This window comes from Chrysemys picta, chromosome 16 (assembly GCF_011386835.1).
Source record: "Chrysemys picta bellii isolate R12L10 chromosome 16, ASM1138683v2, whole genome shotgun sequence".
Taxonomy (NCBI): domain Eukaryota; kingdom Metazoa; phylum Chordata; order Testudines; family Emydidae; genus Chrysemys; species Chrysemys picta.
This window is the reverse complement of record NC_088806.1, coordinates 14,973,396-14,992,702: the sequence shown is the minus strand read 5'-3', so window position 1 is coordinate 14,992,702 and position 19,307 is coordinate 14,973,396. Positions and strand designations below refer to the sequence as shown.

The 19,307-nt window shown below is 49.0% G+C and overlaps 1 protein-coding gene across 1 annotated transcript in view; it reads right to left on the bottom strand.

Annotated features, from left to right (window-relative positions):
* HEPACAM (hepatic and glial cell adhesion molecule) overlaps positions 1-19,307 on the bottom strand; it is a 78,874-nt gene that overhangs the window by 15,987 nt on the left and 43,580 nt on the right. The window contains exon 3 of the mRNA XM_005294712.4: positions 16,904-17,185. Within this exon, the coding sequence (XP_005294769.1) occupies positions 16,904-17,185 (282 nt within the window). The remainder of the gene's footprint in view (positions 1-16,903; positions 17,186-19,307) is intronic.

The following is a 19,307-nucleotide window of genomic DNA, read 5'->3' as shown; positions in this document are numbered from 1 at the left end:
GCCAGCCCCATAGCCCCGCTGCGCTAAGGCAGGCTCCCTGTCTGCCCTGGCCCCATGCCACTCCTAGAAGCGGCAGGCACCATGGCCCTGTGGCCCCTGGAGGAAGGGAGCAGAGGGCTCCGTGCACTGTCCTCGCCTGTAGGTGCAGCTCCCATTGGCCGGGAACAGGGAACCGCAGCCAATGGGAGCTTTGGGGGTAGTACCCGCAGGTGAGGGCAGCATGCGGCAGAGCTGCCTGCCCCACCCTACTCTCAGGAGCCACTGCCGGAAACGCTGGCCACTTCCGGGAGTGGCGCGGGGCCAGGGCAGGCAGGGAGCCTGCCTTAGCCCAACTGTGCGCCGCTGCCACCCTAGAGCCGCTCGAGGTAAGTGGCACCGGGCCAGAGCCCATATCCCAAACCCCTTCTGCACTCCGCACCCTAACCCCCGCCCTGATCCCCCTGCTGCACCCTGTACCCCTCCTGCACCCCAACCCCTTGCCCTGAGCCCCTTCCTGCACACCACACCCCTACCCACACCCCACTCTCCCTCCTGCACCCCAACCCCCTGCCCCAGCCCCACATTCATGGCCCTGCATACAATTTTCCCACCCAGATGTGGCCCTCGGGCCAAAAAGTTTGCCCACTCCTGGGCTAGAGTCACAAGGGGACTTTGGGGCTGTTCACAACGTAGTAGTGGAGGAGACTCCCACTTGACAACTTTTAGCCCCATGGCTAGTGCACTCATCTAGCATGTGGGAAACCCAGGTCCAAGTCCCCCCTTTACCTGCTGTGGAGCAGGGAGCTGAATGTGGGTCCAGCCCTCCCAGGAGAGCACTCTAACGGCTGGCCTCTGGGGCTCTCACATGGGCCTGTTGAAGCTGTTCCACTTTGTATAAATAACTAAACAGCCAATCGAGCATCTCACCTCCCAGGTGAGTGCCCTAAACACCAGACCATAAAGTCATTTATTCTCTCACTCTTTCTAGCCCAGTGACTAGTTCAAATGAAAAGTTTCTTTGGCTCCAAAGCAGACTTTGCCAATTCATCAAAAACTTCAGAAGTTTTTGGATTTGGTTCGGGTTGAACCACTTTTTAAAAAAAAAAAATTTTTTGGAACTGCCAGTGAACCGAAAAATCAATTATTTGCCCAGCTCTGCTACAGAGGATCTGCTCATCTGCCTATCTCAGTGATCACTTACTGGGTGTCCACTTGGAGGCACCAAAGGCCTGATTTCCATTAGTACCTACAGCAAATATCGATTTCAGCTGAGGATGGACTGCTCAGCTCCTCTGCACGTGTTATAAAATTTGGGCATCAAGTTTCGGCACAAGTGTTACCACGAATGTAACAGAGGATGAACTTCCCTCCTAGCCCCTTCTCTCCCCCCCCGCCCACAAGGGGGGACTTTCAACTGTTGCCAACTCTCACAATTTTATCTTGATAATTGATGATCATTTATTGTGATCATTGGTGCACGTCTTTGCAATAACCACAGTCTTGTAGCAGATAAGCCTGATACCAATTGGAATGAAAAACAATATCCGCGAAGGAGTAATTCAATTTGGTGTTGCTGATTTGCAGCTAATTCTTCATTGAGCAAAGGCTAGGGGAGAAAACCCTGAACTAAATCCACTGCAGAGAAAGTGGCAGGTGGTTGGCACTGCAATTCAACTTTGCCCGCTGGCGTTTCCTGCAGCTGTGCTGGTTTCCAAACATCTTGGTCTTCCAAGCCCCTGGGCGCAGTCAGTGCTGCCAAGAGGAGGACTTTGATCCTAAGGCACACCTCTGTCTGCCGAGGCATCCACACTGAATGTTCAGGTAGAATGGTCACCCTCTTCAGACTTGCTTGTTGGAATGTGAGGACCCTGTGCTCTGCTATGCTAAATGATCTAGAGGAGGCCAATGACCCTAGGAAGTCTGCCATCGCTGTAGACCATCTCTTAAACCAGACTAACTGACAGGCTCTCTGCACCAGAGGCATTACACTTTCTTCTGGCACAGAAAAAGCAAACACCACCACCATAAACATGGGGTGGGTTTTGCAGAAAGAAACTCAGTAATATCCATGGTTGAATGTCCCATTGCAACATCAGAATGAATTGTACCACTCAGAATATCTACCACAGGAGGCTTTGCCAACATCATTAGTATATCTGCTCCAACACTCTCCAGCTCTGAAGAGGACTTGTTCTATCAGCAACTCGACAGTACCATCAGCAAGCTACCACCGGGCAAGCAACTCTATCTAATGGGAGACTTCAACACCAGAGTCAGCTCAGGTCACAAGATGTGGCTGCTATGCACTGGCCACCATGGAGTGGGAAAAATGAACAACAATGGGCAAAGGCTGGAGCTCTGCACCCCCAAGGACTGAGCATGACCAACACCTACTTCCAAGGCAGTCTCTTGCTGGACAGTCTTGTGGAGACACCCCAGATATGGATGCTGGCACTGACTGAATTTAATTGTCACCTGCAGAAAACCTCTACAGGATGTTCTCCATACTCGCAGTTTTCACAGTGTGTGGCAAAATATGGCTTTCACTACAGAAATTCCATCATACCCAACAAAACTGTTGCCCGTGTATTAACATCAACAACACAAAAGATCAAGGAAGATGTCTCCAATTCACTACAAATCTCCTGGAAGCTATGTCATCAGTTGCACTTCTCCTGAATGCTGATGCAGTATGAATACACGCCGAACGAATATACATATAGCTGCAACCTTCGCTTTTGGGAAAAAGACTGTACAAGATAAAGACTGCTTTGCAGCATATTCTGAAGAAATGCTTCAGTTACACTGCTCTAAAGCCAAAATGCTTCTGAAATAAATGTAGTCAAACTTTACTAATTCTGGGTCACTGAGAATGAAAATGATGCTTGAAATTGTTGATTGGCTCTAGTTTTCAAGATATGCTATTGGGTCAGTATATACGACCCTTGACTTGGGAATGGCGGAGGATAAGTGAGTTATAAAGGGAAGGGATCTCAATTTAAACCAGAAATGACTAAAATACATCTTTGACTGGATCTATGAATAAATCTATGACTGGGTTTGGACAGTACTTGCTTTTTAGGCAAAACAATGAACGATGCAATCTGAAGCTGGTATTGCTTCATACATGATATGAATTGCATCATGTTATTCCTAGAAGTCATGGATGATGCAATCATAACGAAGCTTACATCACTCTGCTGAACAAATTGCCCTATATCAGCTCTAGAAATCATACAGTGTCGTGCTCTCTTATTTGTCAGTGTTTGATTTTGCAAAGGGATACATTTCTGTTTAGCCAAAGTGAGCAGAGATGCCTCGTACTTGTGTGAACAGTGCAGATAACTTCTGCTATGTTTGTGGTGAAGTGACTTTTGCATCACAAAAGTGCAGTATAACCACTATGGTTAGGAAAGCCTATCACCTTTATTTTGGCTGCAAAATTGGAGATCGGGACAAGAGGTGGGCCCCACACATATGCTGCAGCACTTGTGCAACAAATCTTCACCAGTGGTTGACCAGGGAAAGGAAAGCTATGCCTCTTGCAGTGCCAATGATTTGGAGAGAGCCAACAGATCATACCAGCAATTGTTACTTCTGCATGGTGCCTCCAGTTGGGAAAGGTGTGTCAAAGAAGAAAGAGTGGACTGTGCATTATCCAAACATTCCATCAGCTATACACCCAGTACCCCACGGAGAAGGACTGCCGGTTCCTGATGCACCAGAATCATTCTCACTTGAGTCAGACAAGGAAGAGGATGAAACTTCTGGTCCTGAACCATCAATGTCACAGGACCCACATTTTCTCCCATCCTCCTCCTCTGAACCACACCTCATAACACAAGGTGAACTGAATGACCTTGTCAGGGATTTGGAACTACCCAAGAGTAAGGCAGAGCTGTTGGGCTCCAGACTACAGCAGTGGAATCTCCTGGCAGGTGATGTTAGGGTTTCCATGTTCCGTGACGGTAAAAAGGATCTTGTCACATTCTTCTTCATGGAAGGTGATCTTGTAACCTGCAACAACATCGATGGTGTGATGGCAGCCCTCAACATCGTTCACGATCCAGATGAGCGGAGACTGTTCATTGATTCATCGAAGACGAGTCTTAAAGCTGTTTTACTGCATAATGGCAATGTTTTGCCATCAATTCCAGTTGGTCATGCAGTCCATATGAAGAAAACCTATGACAACATGAAACAACTTTTGAGGTGCATAAACTATGACCAACATCAGTGACAGCTTTGTGGCGATTTGAAGGTTGTTGCTCTCTTGCTTGGTCTGCAGACTGGATACACAAAGTACTGCTGTTTTCTCTGCGAATGGGATAGTCATGCAAGAGATTCCCACTACATCAAGAAAGATTGGCCACTCCGACAGTCATTGGAGCCTGGGAGGAAAAGTGTTCAGCATCCACCACTTGTTGAATTAAGGAAGGTTTTGTTACCACCCTTACACATCAAGCTGGGTCTGATGAAGAACTTTGTCAAGGCCATTGACAAAACACAAGCAGCTTTCAAGTACCTCCGTGGAAAATTTCCAAGGTTAAGTGAAGCTAAGATAAAGGAAGGTGTCTTTGTTGGTCCTCAGATTCGTGAACTTCTTCGAGATGATGCATTTGACCATGCACTGCGTGGCAAGGAAAAGACGGCATGGAAAGCCTTCCAGTTAGTGGCAATAAATTTTCTCGGAAACAACAAGGCAGACAACTACAGGTTGTTGGTGGAAAACCTCCTCAAGGCATACAAAAGCCTTGGTTGCAACATGTCACTAAAGATAAATTTTTTGCACTCTCATCTAGATTTTTTTCCACTGAACTGCGGAGCAGTGAGTGACTAGCACGGTGAGCGATTTCACCAGGACATTGCAATAATGGAGAAACGCTATCAGGGCAAATGGAGCCCATCAATGCTTGCAGACTATTGCTGGACAGTGACAAGAGATGCTCCATTTAATGAATACAAGAGACAAGCCAAGAAGCGTCATGTAGACGCTGAATAGGACTAAACTATGTACATAATAGTTTTTTGCCTTTTGTTTCAAAATAAATTTTATTTATATAACCCTTTTGCTGATTTTTAAAGTGTTACATAAACAGGACAGGTGAAATATTATCATGTAAAGCAACCCTAAACACATGAAAAGACCTAGGTTTACAATTTATGATTAAAACTCTATCTACACAATATACATAGACATAAAATGTAAAAACTTAAATATCTTAGAAACAGTAGCCAATCAGTTGTTTTAACTGTCATATTTGAATTCAGCACATCAAAATACATAATAAATAGCACATTTTATCTCTGAAGCAGACGACTTCTCAAAAATTGTAGACCAGTGTTATTGAATCAAAGCGCACAGCATATCTGCACCACAACATGAACTCCTCTCCTGAGACATGGGCTAACTGCAGAGTGGCCAAAGCACAATGCAATGAACAGCAAGGCAATGTGCTAAATCATACTGGCTCGATCTGTGTGAGAAGACACCTCTTAGATCTCCAATCTCAATGGATGCTTGTATGTATGATGCAATCAAGAAAGCATAGGTCCGTCAGCCAAAAAAGACTGCCTCGTTCAAATCTCTTAATGGAGACATCATCATTGACGGAAGCAAACAGATGCAGTGATGGGTTGAACGCTATCACGAAATCGATTCATGTGAAACCACAGTTTCTGAAGCAGCACTAAATGCAATCCTCAAGCTTCAGACCATCCAACAACTTGATACAGAACCATTTAAAATGAGCTAGTACATGTAATCAGCTTCCTAGCAGCAGGAAAGGCTGCAGAAAGAGATGGAATTCCAGCTGAAGTACTGAAACAAGGGCAGGTTGTGTTGAAACATCCACACAATGTCTTACTTGGCTACTGGAGGCAAGGAGGGGCACCACAAGACACAAAGGATGCCAACATCATAACACTGTATAAAACCAAAGGAGATTGCAGTGATTGCCACCACTACCGAGGAATTTCTCTCCTCACTGTTGCTGGCAAGGCATTTGCATAGGTCATTCTCAAAACGTAAGTTCTGGCTGAACATACATATCCACAGTAGGTGCAGCTTCCATGCTGGTAGATCTACTATCAACATGGTCTTCACACTAAGGCAGCTGCAAGAAAAGCGTCAGGAACAAGGAAAACCTCTCTAAGTTGCCTTCCTAGATCTTACCTGGTTAGCAGAATAGGCCTTTTTCAACTGCTAGAGAACTGGTTGCCCCCCTGTCCTTCTCAGTCAGATTCAATTCTTCCATGAAGGCTATAGTCTAGTATTATGGTGATCAATCTGACAGATCGGAACCATGCTGCGGTTTCACACAGGTATGTGTTTTGGCACAACACTCTTCGGTCTATTCTGTCTGCTACTTCGTCATGCTTTCTCCTCTCCATACAAGCTCAAATGGAAAAAACTCTTCAATATTGCACATCTAAGAGCAAACAACAAAGTCCAACACCTGCTGATAAGAGAATTTCTTTTTGCCAACAATGCAGGACTCATCACACACAGTGAAGCGGTGCTGCTGCAACTCCAACAGCTTTTCGCTAGCTTGTCATACATCTGTCTAAAGAAGACAATGAATATGGCACAAGGTGTGTTGATTGCACCAGAAGTTTCAATAGCTAACACTACGCTAAAAGTTGTGCACAAGTTCTGCTATCTAGGATCAACTGTGTCAGATAACTTATCTCAAGATGAAGAGTTTAAATCTCACATCAGAAAGGCAGGTCCTATATTTGGCCAACTGACTAAGTGTGTGTGTGTTAACAGGAAACTAACACTGAACACCAAGGTATGAGTTTACCAGATGTGTGTTTCGAGCATGCTGCTGTATGGTGGCAAGACCTGGACCTCCTACAATGGGCATAAAGAAGACTAAACACCTTCCACATCTATTGTCCATACTGTGCTCTAAATATCAAATGTGAAAGCAGAGTTCCTGACACCAAAGTAAAGCAAAATTGCCAAGTCTAATCACTAATCTCAAATACAGACATCTCTGTTGCCTTGGTCTTCTACATCAGATGGAGGATGGACCCATTCCAAAGCATCTCCTGTATGGAGAACTTGTGGATGCTGCAAGGCTACTGGGCCGACCTAGCTTGATGTTCAAGGACATTTGCAAGAGGGACTTGAAAACTTTCAAGATCTACACTGCAAGCTGGGAAGATACAGCTAACAGGCCGCCCTGCAGCACTAAGCTATGCCAGGGAGACAAATAGCCTGAAGAGAGGTGTTTGAGAAAGGAAAGTGAAGAGAGCAAAGAGGAAAGCATAGCAGGTCTCAAGGAGAACGGTTGTCACTGTTTTGATGTTCTTCTTAAAACCCTAGCTCCTGGAGTCATGTGATGACATGAAAATCTCAGCTCTCATTTTTAAATGAGTACATTTCTGGCTCACTCAAGCTTACTTTCTAGCTTACAGAAGGCCAAGGAAAAGAACCCAATACATATTTTTTTTTAAATCTCATGATTGTTTGAGCCCAGCTCATGATTTTTGAATGTTTGAGGTTGGCAATGCTGCATTTTTAACATCATGAGTGGAAGAGATTCCTCACCTGGTAGGTGAGATGCCAGATGAGCAGCACAGGGGTCGGTGCAAGGTTATTGTTGTTGTGTATTTGGTTGTCACGGTAACAGAACCTTGTGTTGCTATGGCAACCGAGTTAGATTATTAGGGGATAGCCCAGCCAGCTTTGGCTGGCTGTTGGTTAGCTCTGAGTGTGGAAATAAATGGCTGCTACAAGGTTTACAGCTCTCTGTGTCTCCAGTGATTTCTTCCTAAAACTATTGCCCCCAAGGATATAACAACGTGGTGACGAGGATGGGATGTCTGTGCTGCCCCAGCAACAGAAGGAAGTAGAAGTTAAGGTACAAAAAAACCCCAAACAAACCTTGTTTGCTGCTGGAAGGGGGTGAGAACTGGCTTGTTTGTACTGACTGTGCAAACTGGAACTAAAATCATGGCTACACTTACAGGGACTCTGGAACCTTTTGAGGAGACTATAGTGCAATGGCGTGTATATACTGAGTGTTTTGTGCTTTTTGTTATTGCAAACAGGGCCGGCTTTAGGCCGATTCAGCCGAATTGGGCCCTGCGCTAAGAAGGCCCCAAGCCACAGCTCTCCACCCTGCCCCCAGCTCACTTTCCCCTCCTCCCCTCCCCTGCACGCTCCGCCCCCTGCTCCTCCCCCGCCCCTGCTTCCCGCGAATCAGAGGTTCGCGGGAAGTCTGAAAAGAAGCAGGGGCGGGCAGGCAGCACCTGGTAAGCTGAGTCAGGGGTGTGGGAGGGGGACGTGAGAAGCGCTCCGGGGAGGCGCGGCCCAGTCCGGCCCCAGCCGAGCACCTCCGGCCCCAGCAGCTCCGGCCCTGGGGCGCCGGCCCCGGTTCTGGCCAAGCGCGCCGGCCCGGCTCCCGCGGCTCGGCTCAGGTCCGGTCCAGGCCCCGCAGCTCGGCTCCAGCCTGGCTCCCTCAGCTTGGGCCCGGCCTGGCTCGGGCCCGGCCCCCGCGGCTCGGCTCGGGCCCGGCCCCCCGGTTCGGCCCCCAGCCCGGCTCGGGTCCAGCCCATGTCCGGCCCCCCAGCCTGGCTCGGGTCCGGCCTGGCTCGGGTTCGGCTCGGGCCCAGCCCCCCGGCTCAGCTCCAGCCCTGCCCCGGCTGAGCGGCTCCGGGCCAGACCCAAGCCCCACGACCCCGGCTGGAGCTCCGGCCGGAGTGCAGCCTGATTCCTGGGGGCGGGGCTTGCGGCAAGCCACGCCCCCAGGAATCGGGCCCCGCTCTTGCTAAAGCCGGCCCTGATTGCAAATGACATTACAGAAGAGAAGAAGGTGCCAATATTCTTAAGTGTTGTAGGGGCTAAGACCTACTCCCTGCTACGCAGCTTACTACACCCTGTTAAACCAGAGACTAAATCTTACAGTGACATTGTGGAAATCCTGGGGTCCCATTTTTCTCCAAAACCACTGGTAATTGCTGAACGATCTAGGTTCCACAAAAGAGACCAGAAAGATGACGAAACAGATGTACAATTTGTAGCAACTTTGAGGAAGCTTGCAGAACACTGTGAATTTAAGGAGATGTTAAATTATGCCCTATGTGACAGGTTAGTGTGTGGCCTCCACAGTGAAGCTATATGGAAGCGCCTATTGACAGAGGCTCAGTTTACTTTACAGAAGGCCATTGATATTGCTGTCTTCATGGAACTGGCTACAAAGGAGGCACAATCCATCAGTGCATCCCCTAGGGTGCATAAGGTGTCACAAGAACCTACCCACAAAACTGTGGGGAGTCAGGAATGTTACCGCTGTGGTAAGCGTCAGAATGCTGGTGTAAGGACTTGGTGTGTTGACACTGTGGCAAAAAGGGATCTGGGAAGTATGAAGGGAATCACTGTGACATTGAACATTAAACCTGACAGTCAACCAAAATATCTGAAAGCCGGAACTGTGCCATATCGCATCAGGCCAAAGGTTGAAGCGGACCTGGAGCGCCTGGTCACAAATGGAGTCCTAATACCAGTTATCCATAGCCCATGGGCAACTCCTATTGTTCCAATAGTGAAGAAACATGGCTCCCTCCGGATTTGCGGTGATTTTAAGGTCACTGTCAACCCTGTGTTGTGTGCAAAGCAATACCCGCTTCCCTGCATCGATGACCTCTTCACAGGCCTGGCTGGGGGACAAAAGTTCAGTAAGATTGATCTGAGTCAAGCGTATTTACAGATGCATGTTGATGAAAAGTCCCAAGAGCTGTTGACTATTGTGATGCATAAGGGGCTTTATCGATACTGCTGCCTACCCTTCGGAATAACATCTGCTCCCGCCCTGTTCCAGAGGGCTATGAAGCAGATCTTGTGTAGCTTGCCAGGAGTCCAGTGCTATCTGGATGGCATCCTGATCACTGGAAGGAATGAGGAGGATCACCTAAAGAATTTAGAGGCTACCCTACAAAGACTGGAAGAGTACGGACTGCGAGTCCGCAAAGACAAGTGTGAATTCTTCCAGCCCTCTGTTGAATATTTGGGACACATCATTGATGCTACAGGTCTTCGTAAGGCTCCTGCCAAAGTTAAGGCTATTGTCGAGGCTCCCCCTCCTCGGAATGTTAGCCAGCTTCGCTCGTTTCTAGGACTATTGAACTATTATAGAAAGTTCATCTCACAGTTAGCCACACTGCTAAAACCACTTCACGAACTCCTTGGGCAGAACAAGGCCTGGAAGTGGACTGAAGCCTGTGATGTTGCCTTTAACAAAGCTAAGGATGCACTGCTAAATTCTGAAGTTCTGACGCACTTCGATCCATCCTTACCCCTACAGTTGGCCTGCGATGCATCACCTTATGGAGTGGGAGCAGTCGTGTCACACATTATGCCTTCAGGAGAAGAGAGACCTATTGCTTTTGCTTCACGTACTCTAAGGCTTGGTCTACACTACCCCCCCTAATTCGAACTAAGGTACGCAACTTCAGCTACGTGAATAACGTAGCTGAAGTTCGAAGTACCTTATTTCGAATTAGTTGAAACTTACCTTGGTCCACACTCGGCAGGCAGGCTCCCCCGTCGACTCCGCGGTACTCCTCTCGGCGAGCTGGAGTACCGCAGTCGACGGCGAGCACTTCCGGGTTCGACTTATCGCGTCCAGACTAGACGCGATAAGTCGAACCCAGAAGTTCGATTTCCAGCCGTCGAACTTGCCGGTAAGTGTAGCCAAGGCCTAAGCAAAGCAGAAACTATGCCCAAATCAAACGTGAGGCATTGGGAATTGTTTTCGGAATTCGGAAGTTTCATCAGTATCTGTTCGGACAGAAGTTTACTCTTTTCACAGACCATCGACCCCTGACTTCAATTTTTGGACCCTACACCGGCATTCCTCCATTAGCCACTAGTCGTTTGCAACGGTGGGCACTGTTGCTTTCCGCGCACACACATGAAATCAAATATCGGAAATCCACTGTGCATGGCAATGTGGATGGTCTCTCAAGGCTGCCTTTGCCAGTCAACCATCAAAATAGTGCCCATAAGGAAATCTTTTACTTTGAACAGGTAGAGAATACACCCATCACCGCTACTCAGGTAAAGAAGGCAACTCAAGTTAACCCAGTATTGTCCCAAGTTATGGACCTGGTGATGCATGGAACATCTCGACAAACCTCTCTGGTCTCACCCGACCTTGTTACCTACATATCCAGGAGAATGGAGTTATCAATCCAATCTGGTTGTTTGTTGTGGGGGAGACGTGTCATTATCCCACACCGCTGAGATCACAGACGTTAGAACAGCTCCATTAGTGCGCATGAAGGAAATTGCACAAAGCTATTTTTGGTGGCCTGGATTGGACAGTGCTATTGAAGAGAAGGCAAGAGCTTGTATGTCATGTCAGGGTGTGAGGAATGCACCCCAGTGGGCACCCCTACATCCATGGGACTGGCCTGAAAACCCATGGCAACGTATTCACGTTGACTTCGCTGGCCCCCTTGAAGGAAGCATGTTCTTGGTGGTGGTAGATGCCCATTCTAAATGGCCAGAAGTCTCTGTAGTGCAGTCCACTACTGCAGAGAGTACTATCCAAAAACTACGAGGACTCTTTAGTCGTTTCGGTCTGCCAGAACAACTTGTGAGTGACAACGGACCACAGTTCGTCTCTCAGGAGTTTCAAAAGTTTATGAAGGCAAATGGGATACACCACATCACTTCAGCACCATATCATACATCCACCAGTTGATTAGCTGAAAGATTTGTGCAGACAATGAAACAAGCTTTGAAATCGGCAAGGGGACAATCATCCATTCAAAAGCGTCTGGGAACCTTCTTACTATCCTACAGAAACACACCTCATGCTACGACCAAGGCATCCCCGGCCTTTCTAATGATGGGGCGACAGCTGCGCACTTGCTTTGATCTGCTGAAACCTTCTGAACCCCGACAAATTGTGCAACGTCAGCAGCAAGATCAAGTCATCAGGCGTGCACCCAGAGCAAAAGACTGAACCTTTAGCCCGGGACAACCGGTTTTGGCTCGGAATTATACTTCTGGAGCTAAATGGGTCCCTGCCACTGTCATGGCTCAAATGGGACCTGTTTCCTACACAGTCCGGACTGCAGAGGATCTCACCTGGCGGCGACATGTAGATCGGTTGCTGCCAGGTCAGACCAGTCCTCAGGACACATCTTCAGTTGAGTTGCCTGACTCCACCACCTCCGGGTGAGACACTGAATCGAGAGTCACCTGTTCCTGACTTTTCCTCTCCATTACTGCCAGTGGCAGAGATACCCCTCTGCCCAGCACAAGCTGATACCCCATCCTCACCCATTTGCCCTACGAACCCTGAGCCCAGGGTCAGGCCTGCGCCCAAGACACTTTCGGGTGCAACAACACCAGAAGTCCGCTGTAATCCACCTAGAGACAGAAGGCCTCCTCGTCGACTGGATCTTTAGCTAGGGCAAACCCACAGTTACGGGGCAAAATAATTCCCGGGGTTTAGCCAGGAATGGAGGCAGTCTACCCTCCTTCTCTAGTTTAGTGTTTGTTTTATTTAGGGGACATTCTTATTAAGGGGGGAGGGATATGTTGTGTATTTGGTTGTCATGGTAACAGAACCTTGTGTTGCTATGGCAACTGAGTTAGATTATTAGGGGATAGCCCAGCTAGCTTTGGCTGGCTGTTGGTTAGTTCAGAGTGTGGCAATAAATGGCTGCTCCAAGGTTTACAGCTCTCTGTGTCTCCAGTGATTTCTTCCTAAAACTGTTACCCCCAAGGATATAACAGTTATCGCATCAACTGACAGGCTCATCTGACCAGTGACGATCAGCATCCTCAACTAGACTTGAATGTGAATTGTGACCAGGCTAAAAATGGACTGTGAGTGGGCTTAGTGGATGGGGACTCAGGAGAGCTGGGTTCTGTTCAGGGCTCTGCCATTGATCTGCTGGGTGACCTTGGGCAAGTCGCTTTCCCTTCCCAATGCCCCACTCTTTGCTTCGTCTATTCAGACTGCAAGATCTTAGGGGCAGGGACTGGCTCTCAGTCTGTTTCTGGGCAGTGCCTGGCCCCGTGGGGGCCTGATCTTGATCAAGGCCTCTAGGTGCTAGTGTGATACAAATATTTACTAAGGAAAACCAGCATTGAGCAGGAAGACATTGAACTCATTCTCCTGACAAATGCAATCAATGACTGTAAGGACTGAGAAGGGTTTGCTGGGGGAGGTGAAGAGAACAAATTCTAGCCATGCATTAAATGAACATTGTGTGTGTGTGTGTGTGTGTGTTAGAATGTTATAAACAACTAGAACAAAGTCTGTTGACAGTTTAATTTTTAATTACCCTGACCCCGATTGGAATCGAGTAACATTCCTGGCCTGAAAGCCCTGATGACTATGGAAGATGTTCCAGGTGCCACAGGAGACTGGCCCCCTAAGGAACAGATAAGGGAAGCCAGACCCAAACCACCCTCTCTTCTGAGATTGCCCCTGGCAGCTGGCCCCAAGAATCTACCTGAGCATCCTGATTTCTTCAAAAGTAAGAGGTCCCCATCCCACTCACTGCTATAAAGTTGGCAAGGTTTCCTCAAGCCCTGGCTGTGAAGAGCAGCATTTCAGTGACTAGGATACTTCTGCATGAGCATCGGACCCAGAAAATCCTGGCACCCTCACATCCACCTGCAAACATTCTGCATTGGTCCGGTATTAAACCCAATTTGTAACTGGACCCTGTGATTACAAAGCTGGGTTAGGTTCTGGCCCCACCCCCAGGCTAACACAAGGCTGGGCAGGACAGAACTGTGGCACTTTGTTAGGGGCGGGTCCAGACAGCATGACACAGACAAGGGTGTCAGGGGAATGGAACTGTGTAGGCCCCTCCCCCACAGAGAGGACCAGGCAGGAGCCTCCCTCTTTGAACGCTACGTTTCCCTGGCACAGGTACAATCGGGCTTTGTATCCCAGCTACAGGGACAGAAAAGAAAGGAGTTGTGACAAGCAAAGAAAGGCATCTAATGTAGTTCTATTTACCCTGCAGCTCCGAGGACAAGTTCAGCACATCAGTGACTCTTCCTCACTTCAGAGAAGAGTTGAAAGGCTAAAGAGGACACAGTTTCCTGCCTTCTCACCCTCAGTCATTTCCAGCATGGAACCAACATTTAACTTTTTGGGACCAGCTGGGTTGTTAACAGGGCCGCCGAGAGCGGGTTCAGGCCCCGGTGAATATTTTTTTTCAGGCCCCCCAGCAAGGGCGGACCAGCTAAACAGGGCCGATGAGAGGGGGGAAAGTAATTTGTACCGGCTCCGCCCCCCGTTGGCCCTGGTTGTTAACATGCCAGGAGAGACCTTAGCAGCCTGGCTGATGTTTGGGTTTTGCGTCATGGACTGCGGTGGGAATTGCATGCATTTTAATGCTCTGTTAACTTAGGGAGACGTTTGAGTTCAGTAGCAGTACAGTGAGGGTTGTGCCCAACAATGCAGCCTAGCCCTTGGTTGTGCCCCATCAGGGATACAACATTCCCCAGAAGACAGAGCCTGCAGGACGCCTGATAGACAGTGCAAACAAAGCCCCCGATGTGTGTGAGGCTCAGATACCGCAGTGATGGGCGCCGCGGAGACACCCACGGACACGGACCCGCCTCGTCAATGCCAGGTTTGGATGGTGGCGGCAGGCGAGGCAGGGCCACACACTGAATGTCTCTGTCCCTTTCCATGAGTCCCCAGCCTGGCCTTGTCCTATGCATTCAGCCTTCCCTGCAGCCCCTCCTCCCCCATGCAGCTGGGCATCGCAGGGAAGCAGCAAGCACAGGACAGAGAGTCTCCCTGCTCTCAAGTCCTGTGACTGGTGCCACACTGATCCCCACTGACCTGGAGGAGCAATTGCAGGAAGAGCCCTGCTCAGCCTTGCAGCCGTGGGCTGGAGCTCGCTCCCTGTGATGGAGTCTTCTGAGATTTCACTACTTGTCTTAACAGATGCCTGGTGAACATGTGCAAACAGTGATTTTCAGATGCCAAATCTGGGTAGATGTATATGGGGGCAGCAAATGCCATTTCCCTGACCCCAAGGCTGCTGCCCTGCCAAATTTCAAGTCCCTGCTCCAAAGCACGGTGACACTAGGGCTTCTCAAAGAAATCGCGTGTAGGAATTTTTTGACATGGACTAAACAACCAGTGTTAACTACTGGGGAGTTTATAGGCTAACTTCAGCTGCAGAATATATTATCCCAAGAGAAGATCACAGAACGTATTTGTGAGCGTTAGTACGGAGACAATATCTTTCACTTCTCATGCACTGGGAGAGGGTAAGGATCTCTACAACACTTGTGCCTTGCATTGGGGTTGCACAGAGGGAAGGGTGAAGTGGCCATTCAGTGGTACCTTGGCACCTTCTTTCTGCCACAGGAAGGTGCTGTGTGGAGGGCAGTGGCGAGGGTGGTCTGTGCTAGGACTAAGGAATGTACCACAGGATCTCTCTAGGCAGGCAATGTGCAGGGGCTAGACTAGCCAAGTGGCCTCAGAAGACTGCACTGCTCTAGCTGCAGATGGCAGGTGGATTTCACCTGCACTTCACTCACACAGAATGGGAGAGTGGCTATTTCCGATACAGTAAGAAAGCAAAAGCCTTCTAAAAGATCGGCCACCCCAGAGTGGGAACCTGGCCCCACAAACTGTGGGCTCTGCACATGCAGATAATTACTGCTTTTATGCAACCCTGAGAAAACACAAGTAGTTATGTATCAGAGGGGTAGCCGTGTTAGTCTGGCTCTGTAAAAAGCAACAAAGAGTCCTGTGGCACCTTATAGACTAACAGACGTATTGGAACATAAGCTTTCATGGGTGAATACCCACAGTCATGCATCTGACGAAGTGGGTATTCACCCACGAACGCTTATGCTCCAATACGTCTGTTAGTCTATAAGGTGCCACAGGACAATTTGTTGCTTTTCACAAGTAGTTATATCATTTGGTATTAGGGTGACCAGATAGCAAATGGGAAAAATCAGGACGGGGGTGGGGGAGAATAGGTGCCTATATAAGAAAAAGCTCCAAATATCGGGACTGTCCCTATAAAATCGCAAAAACAACAAGGAGTCTGGTGGCACCTTAAAGACTAACCGATTTATTTGGGCATAAGCTTTCGTGGGTAAAAACCTCACTTCTTCAGATGCATCTGAAGAAGTGAGGTTTTTACCCACGAAAGCTTATGCCCAAATAAATCTGTTAGTCTTTAAGGTGCCACCAGATTCCTTGTTGTTTTTGTAGATACAGACTAACACGGCTACCCCCTGATACCTATAAAATCGGGACATCTGGTCACCCTATTTGGTATCAGCAAATACCAATTACTCAGTCACTTCCTGTAACAAATAACTAATCGTAGTAATACAGAGCAATCACCAGTAAAGGGCAAGGAATTCGTTTATTTGTTTTCAGTCATTAACAAATTACTATGTAAGTGTTGCTTTCAGGTTTTAGATGAGGAGGCACAGAACCCCTAGCACCTCACTGGGGCATTTGGGTCACTGCCGACACGAAGACCAGCACACCTCTAATGAGTGACTTACCTCCCTCTCTGTAGCACTGGGCTCTCTATCAGCTCGGTGTGGGCCTTGAAGTCAATACTGACCCAAGAAGCGAAGAACCTCCCACTGAGCCACTGGCACCCTTCCTGCAGTGCAGAACTCCCTAGTGCGCCGCTGAAGGGCTGGCTCCATATCGGTGCTGAGTGAAGAGGGGCCCCTTTTACACCTATCAGCAGATTTCCACCACACGTCACAATTGTGCACTGCTTTCCACGGGCATTTCACTGGATTTAAACATGTCCTGCCTGAACCCACCATCTCGTGTTCCCCGTGTGTGCCAGGCTGGAGAGTTTCTACAGCATGTGGAATGGACAATGTCACCACACAAACTGTATGCCTTCCCCCACATGTCCACGCCGTCGGAATACTTACTATACACCGTCAGCTTTATCGGGACGCTGCGCCCGCTACTAATGGGGTTTTCTACCAGACAGCTGTAAATGTCATCATCAGACATGAGGACTCTTGTGATGGTGAGCACCTTCTGATCGTGGGAGAGAAGCAGCCGTGAGTCGTTGCTGAGGGGCTTGCCGTCCTTCATCCAGGTGTAGGTGGGCTTTGTGCCGTTCTCGTGGGAGCAGTTCAGGGTGAAATACTCACTTAGCTCCAGCACGGTGGATGACGCAAGGACAACGTGAGGCTTTGAAATAGGAACTAGAAGAAAAAGAAAATAAAAACACTTCTAATTAACACTACGAAAGGGACGGCATCTCCCCGCAGTTTTACAGCCCCGCCCCTGCTCCAATATCTTTCCCCATCCCCGGCCTGAGGAGAAACTGGCGTAGCCAGTAGCAGAGTCCTGCTCACTCGTTGCACTTGGCCATTTTGGGGTTCTTTGGGGTTTTCTTTCAGATTCAGTGAGTGAACGCTCTGACTTTGCTGTGGGCAGGGGTTTGTCACAGTGCCAGATGCTAGGGAGGCAGAATGTGGCAGCGCTGACCATAAAACCAACCCCCCGACAATCAACTGGACTGCAACAAAGCCATGAAAGAGTCAGGGGATCTGACCATGGAGGAGCACTGAAGAAGAGGGATTCCCCATGTCCTCTAGGCTCAAATCACTGGTACTCAGCAAACTCTGACTGCAAAGCACTGCTGAGTTTTCCAGCAGTCCTCACATGTCATTATTTGTTTGCACCCAGAGACCACAAAGGAGATTGGGGCCATATTGTGCTGGGTGGTGCACAGACACATACTGGAAGAGACAGCTCCTGCACCAAAGAGTTTACCTTCTAAATAGACAAAGGGAGGGTCATTCTCTCCCCATTGTGCAGACGGGACCTGAACCCAGAGAGATTAAGGGACTTGCCCAAGGTCATACCGGGAGTCTATGACAGAGCTGGGACTGACCACAGAGCTCCGGGGTCCCAGCCCAGCACCTAAACTACAAGGATGTCTTTCCTCTCCATAGGGGTTAGCAGGCATGCTTGTGAGTCTCTCTCATTTTTTGTTTTCTAAATCCTCTTCTCCATCGGATTCCGCCCTGAAGCTTACTGTTTGGCCACGGCCTGTGTCCCCAGCTGCTGCCAGGATTCCATTCACTATGCACCAGTGACAGCACAAGCCCCTTGACATGTTAATCAGCCGTCTGAAATCCCAGCTCCTCCTACTCAGGGAGAGGTTTTCCCTCCCACACTTGGTGCTGGGAGGCAGTGCAGGAGCGCCGCCAGCTTTTCTGCTGCCCTAGGCAGCGGAAGGTCCCGCCCTGAAATGCCGCCCCCCCACAGAGGCGGCGGAAGGTCCCGCCGCCGAAATACCCCCGCGGTCGCTCCCCCCCAAATTGTAGCGCCTAATGGGTTGCGCCAGCCCTTAGGCAGTGACATTTTGACATTAACCAAACACTGGTCTGTGGCAGTCACTGGCCACATAGGCCCCATGCCACGGCCCACCCTCCTGCAATCGCGCTGTCTGACAGGAGTTAAGGAAGCTCTCACTAGAGGAGGGCGCTGCCACTCCAGAGAGAGAGGGCTGTCCTACCCAAGTGGCTGCAGGTCACCTGGCTGTCTCTGTGCCAACTGGCTGGCCCGGGGTAGGAGGCGGCACCGGCTTAGGGGAGAGCACACCTGAGCAATAGGCCCAAATACAGCCTGAAGCCAGGGCAGGGAGTTGACTCAGGGAGCAAGCCGGGCACATGGCCGCAGCCAGGCTGGGAGAGGGGCCCCGCGGGGGAGGCCTGCCCAGCACAGCCATGACGGGGCCAGACGCTTGGCAATGCAGAAGGGACCACGATTCACACTGCAAGGCCCTGTAGCAGGAGTTGCCTGGCTTGGGGCTAACAGACCAGAGCTGGGATTGTTTGACTTCTAAATCAGGTTTGAGAGTGTCCCTCCGTAGCACAGATTTTTACATTTAAAAATGACTACTAACCTGTGTGCAGGCAGTAATACAGGCAAGGACTGTGTCTTCCATTGTGTTTGTACAGCCCCTAGCACAGTGGGGTCTGGGCCCTGATTGGGACCTATGGGCAGTACCACAATGCACAGATTAAATAACAATAGAGCTCCGCAAACTGAGTAATTGCACAGTTTCTCATTATTAAGTGCACATCACTTGTTCTTAAATGTAGATCAACTCATATAGATTCATAGATTCATAGATTCTAGGACTGGAAGGGACCTCGAGAGGTCATCGAGTCCAGTCCCCTGCCCGCATGGCAAATACTGTCTAGACCATCCCTGATAGACATTTATCTAACCTACTCTTAAATATCTCCAGAGATGGAGATTCCACAACCTCCCTAGGCAATTTATTCCAGTGTTTAACCACCCTGACAGTTA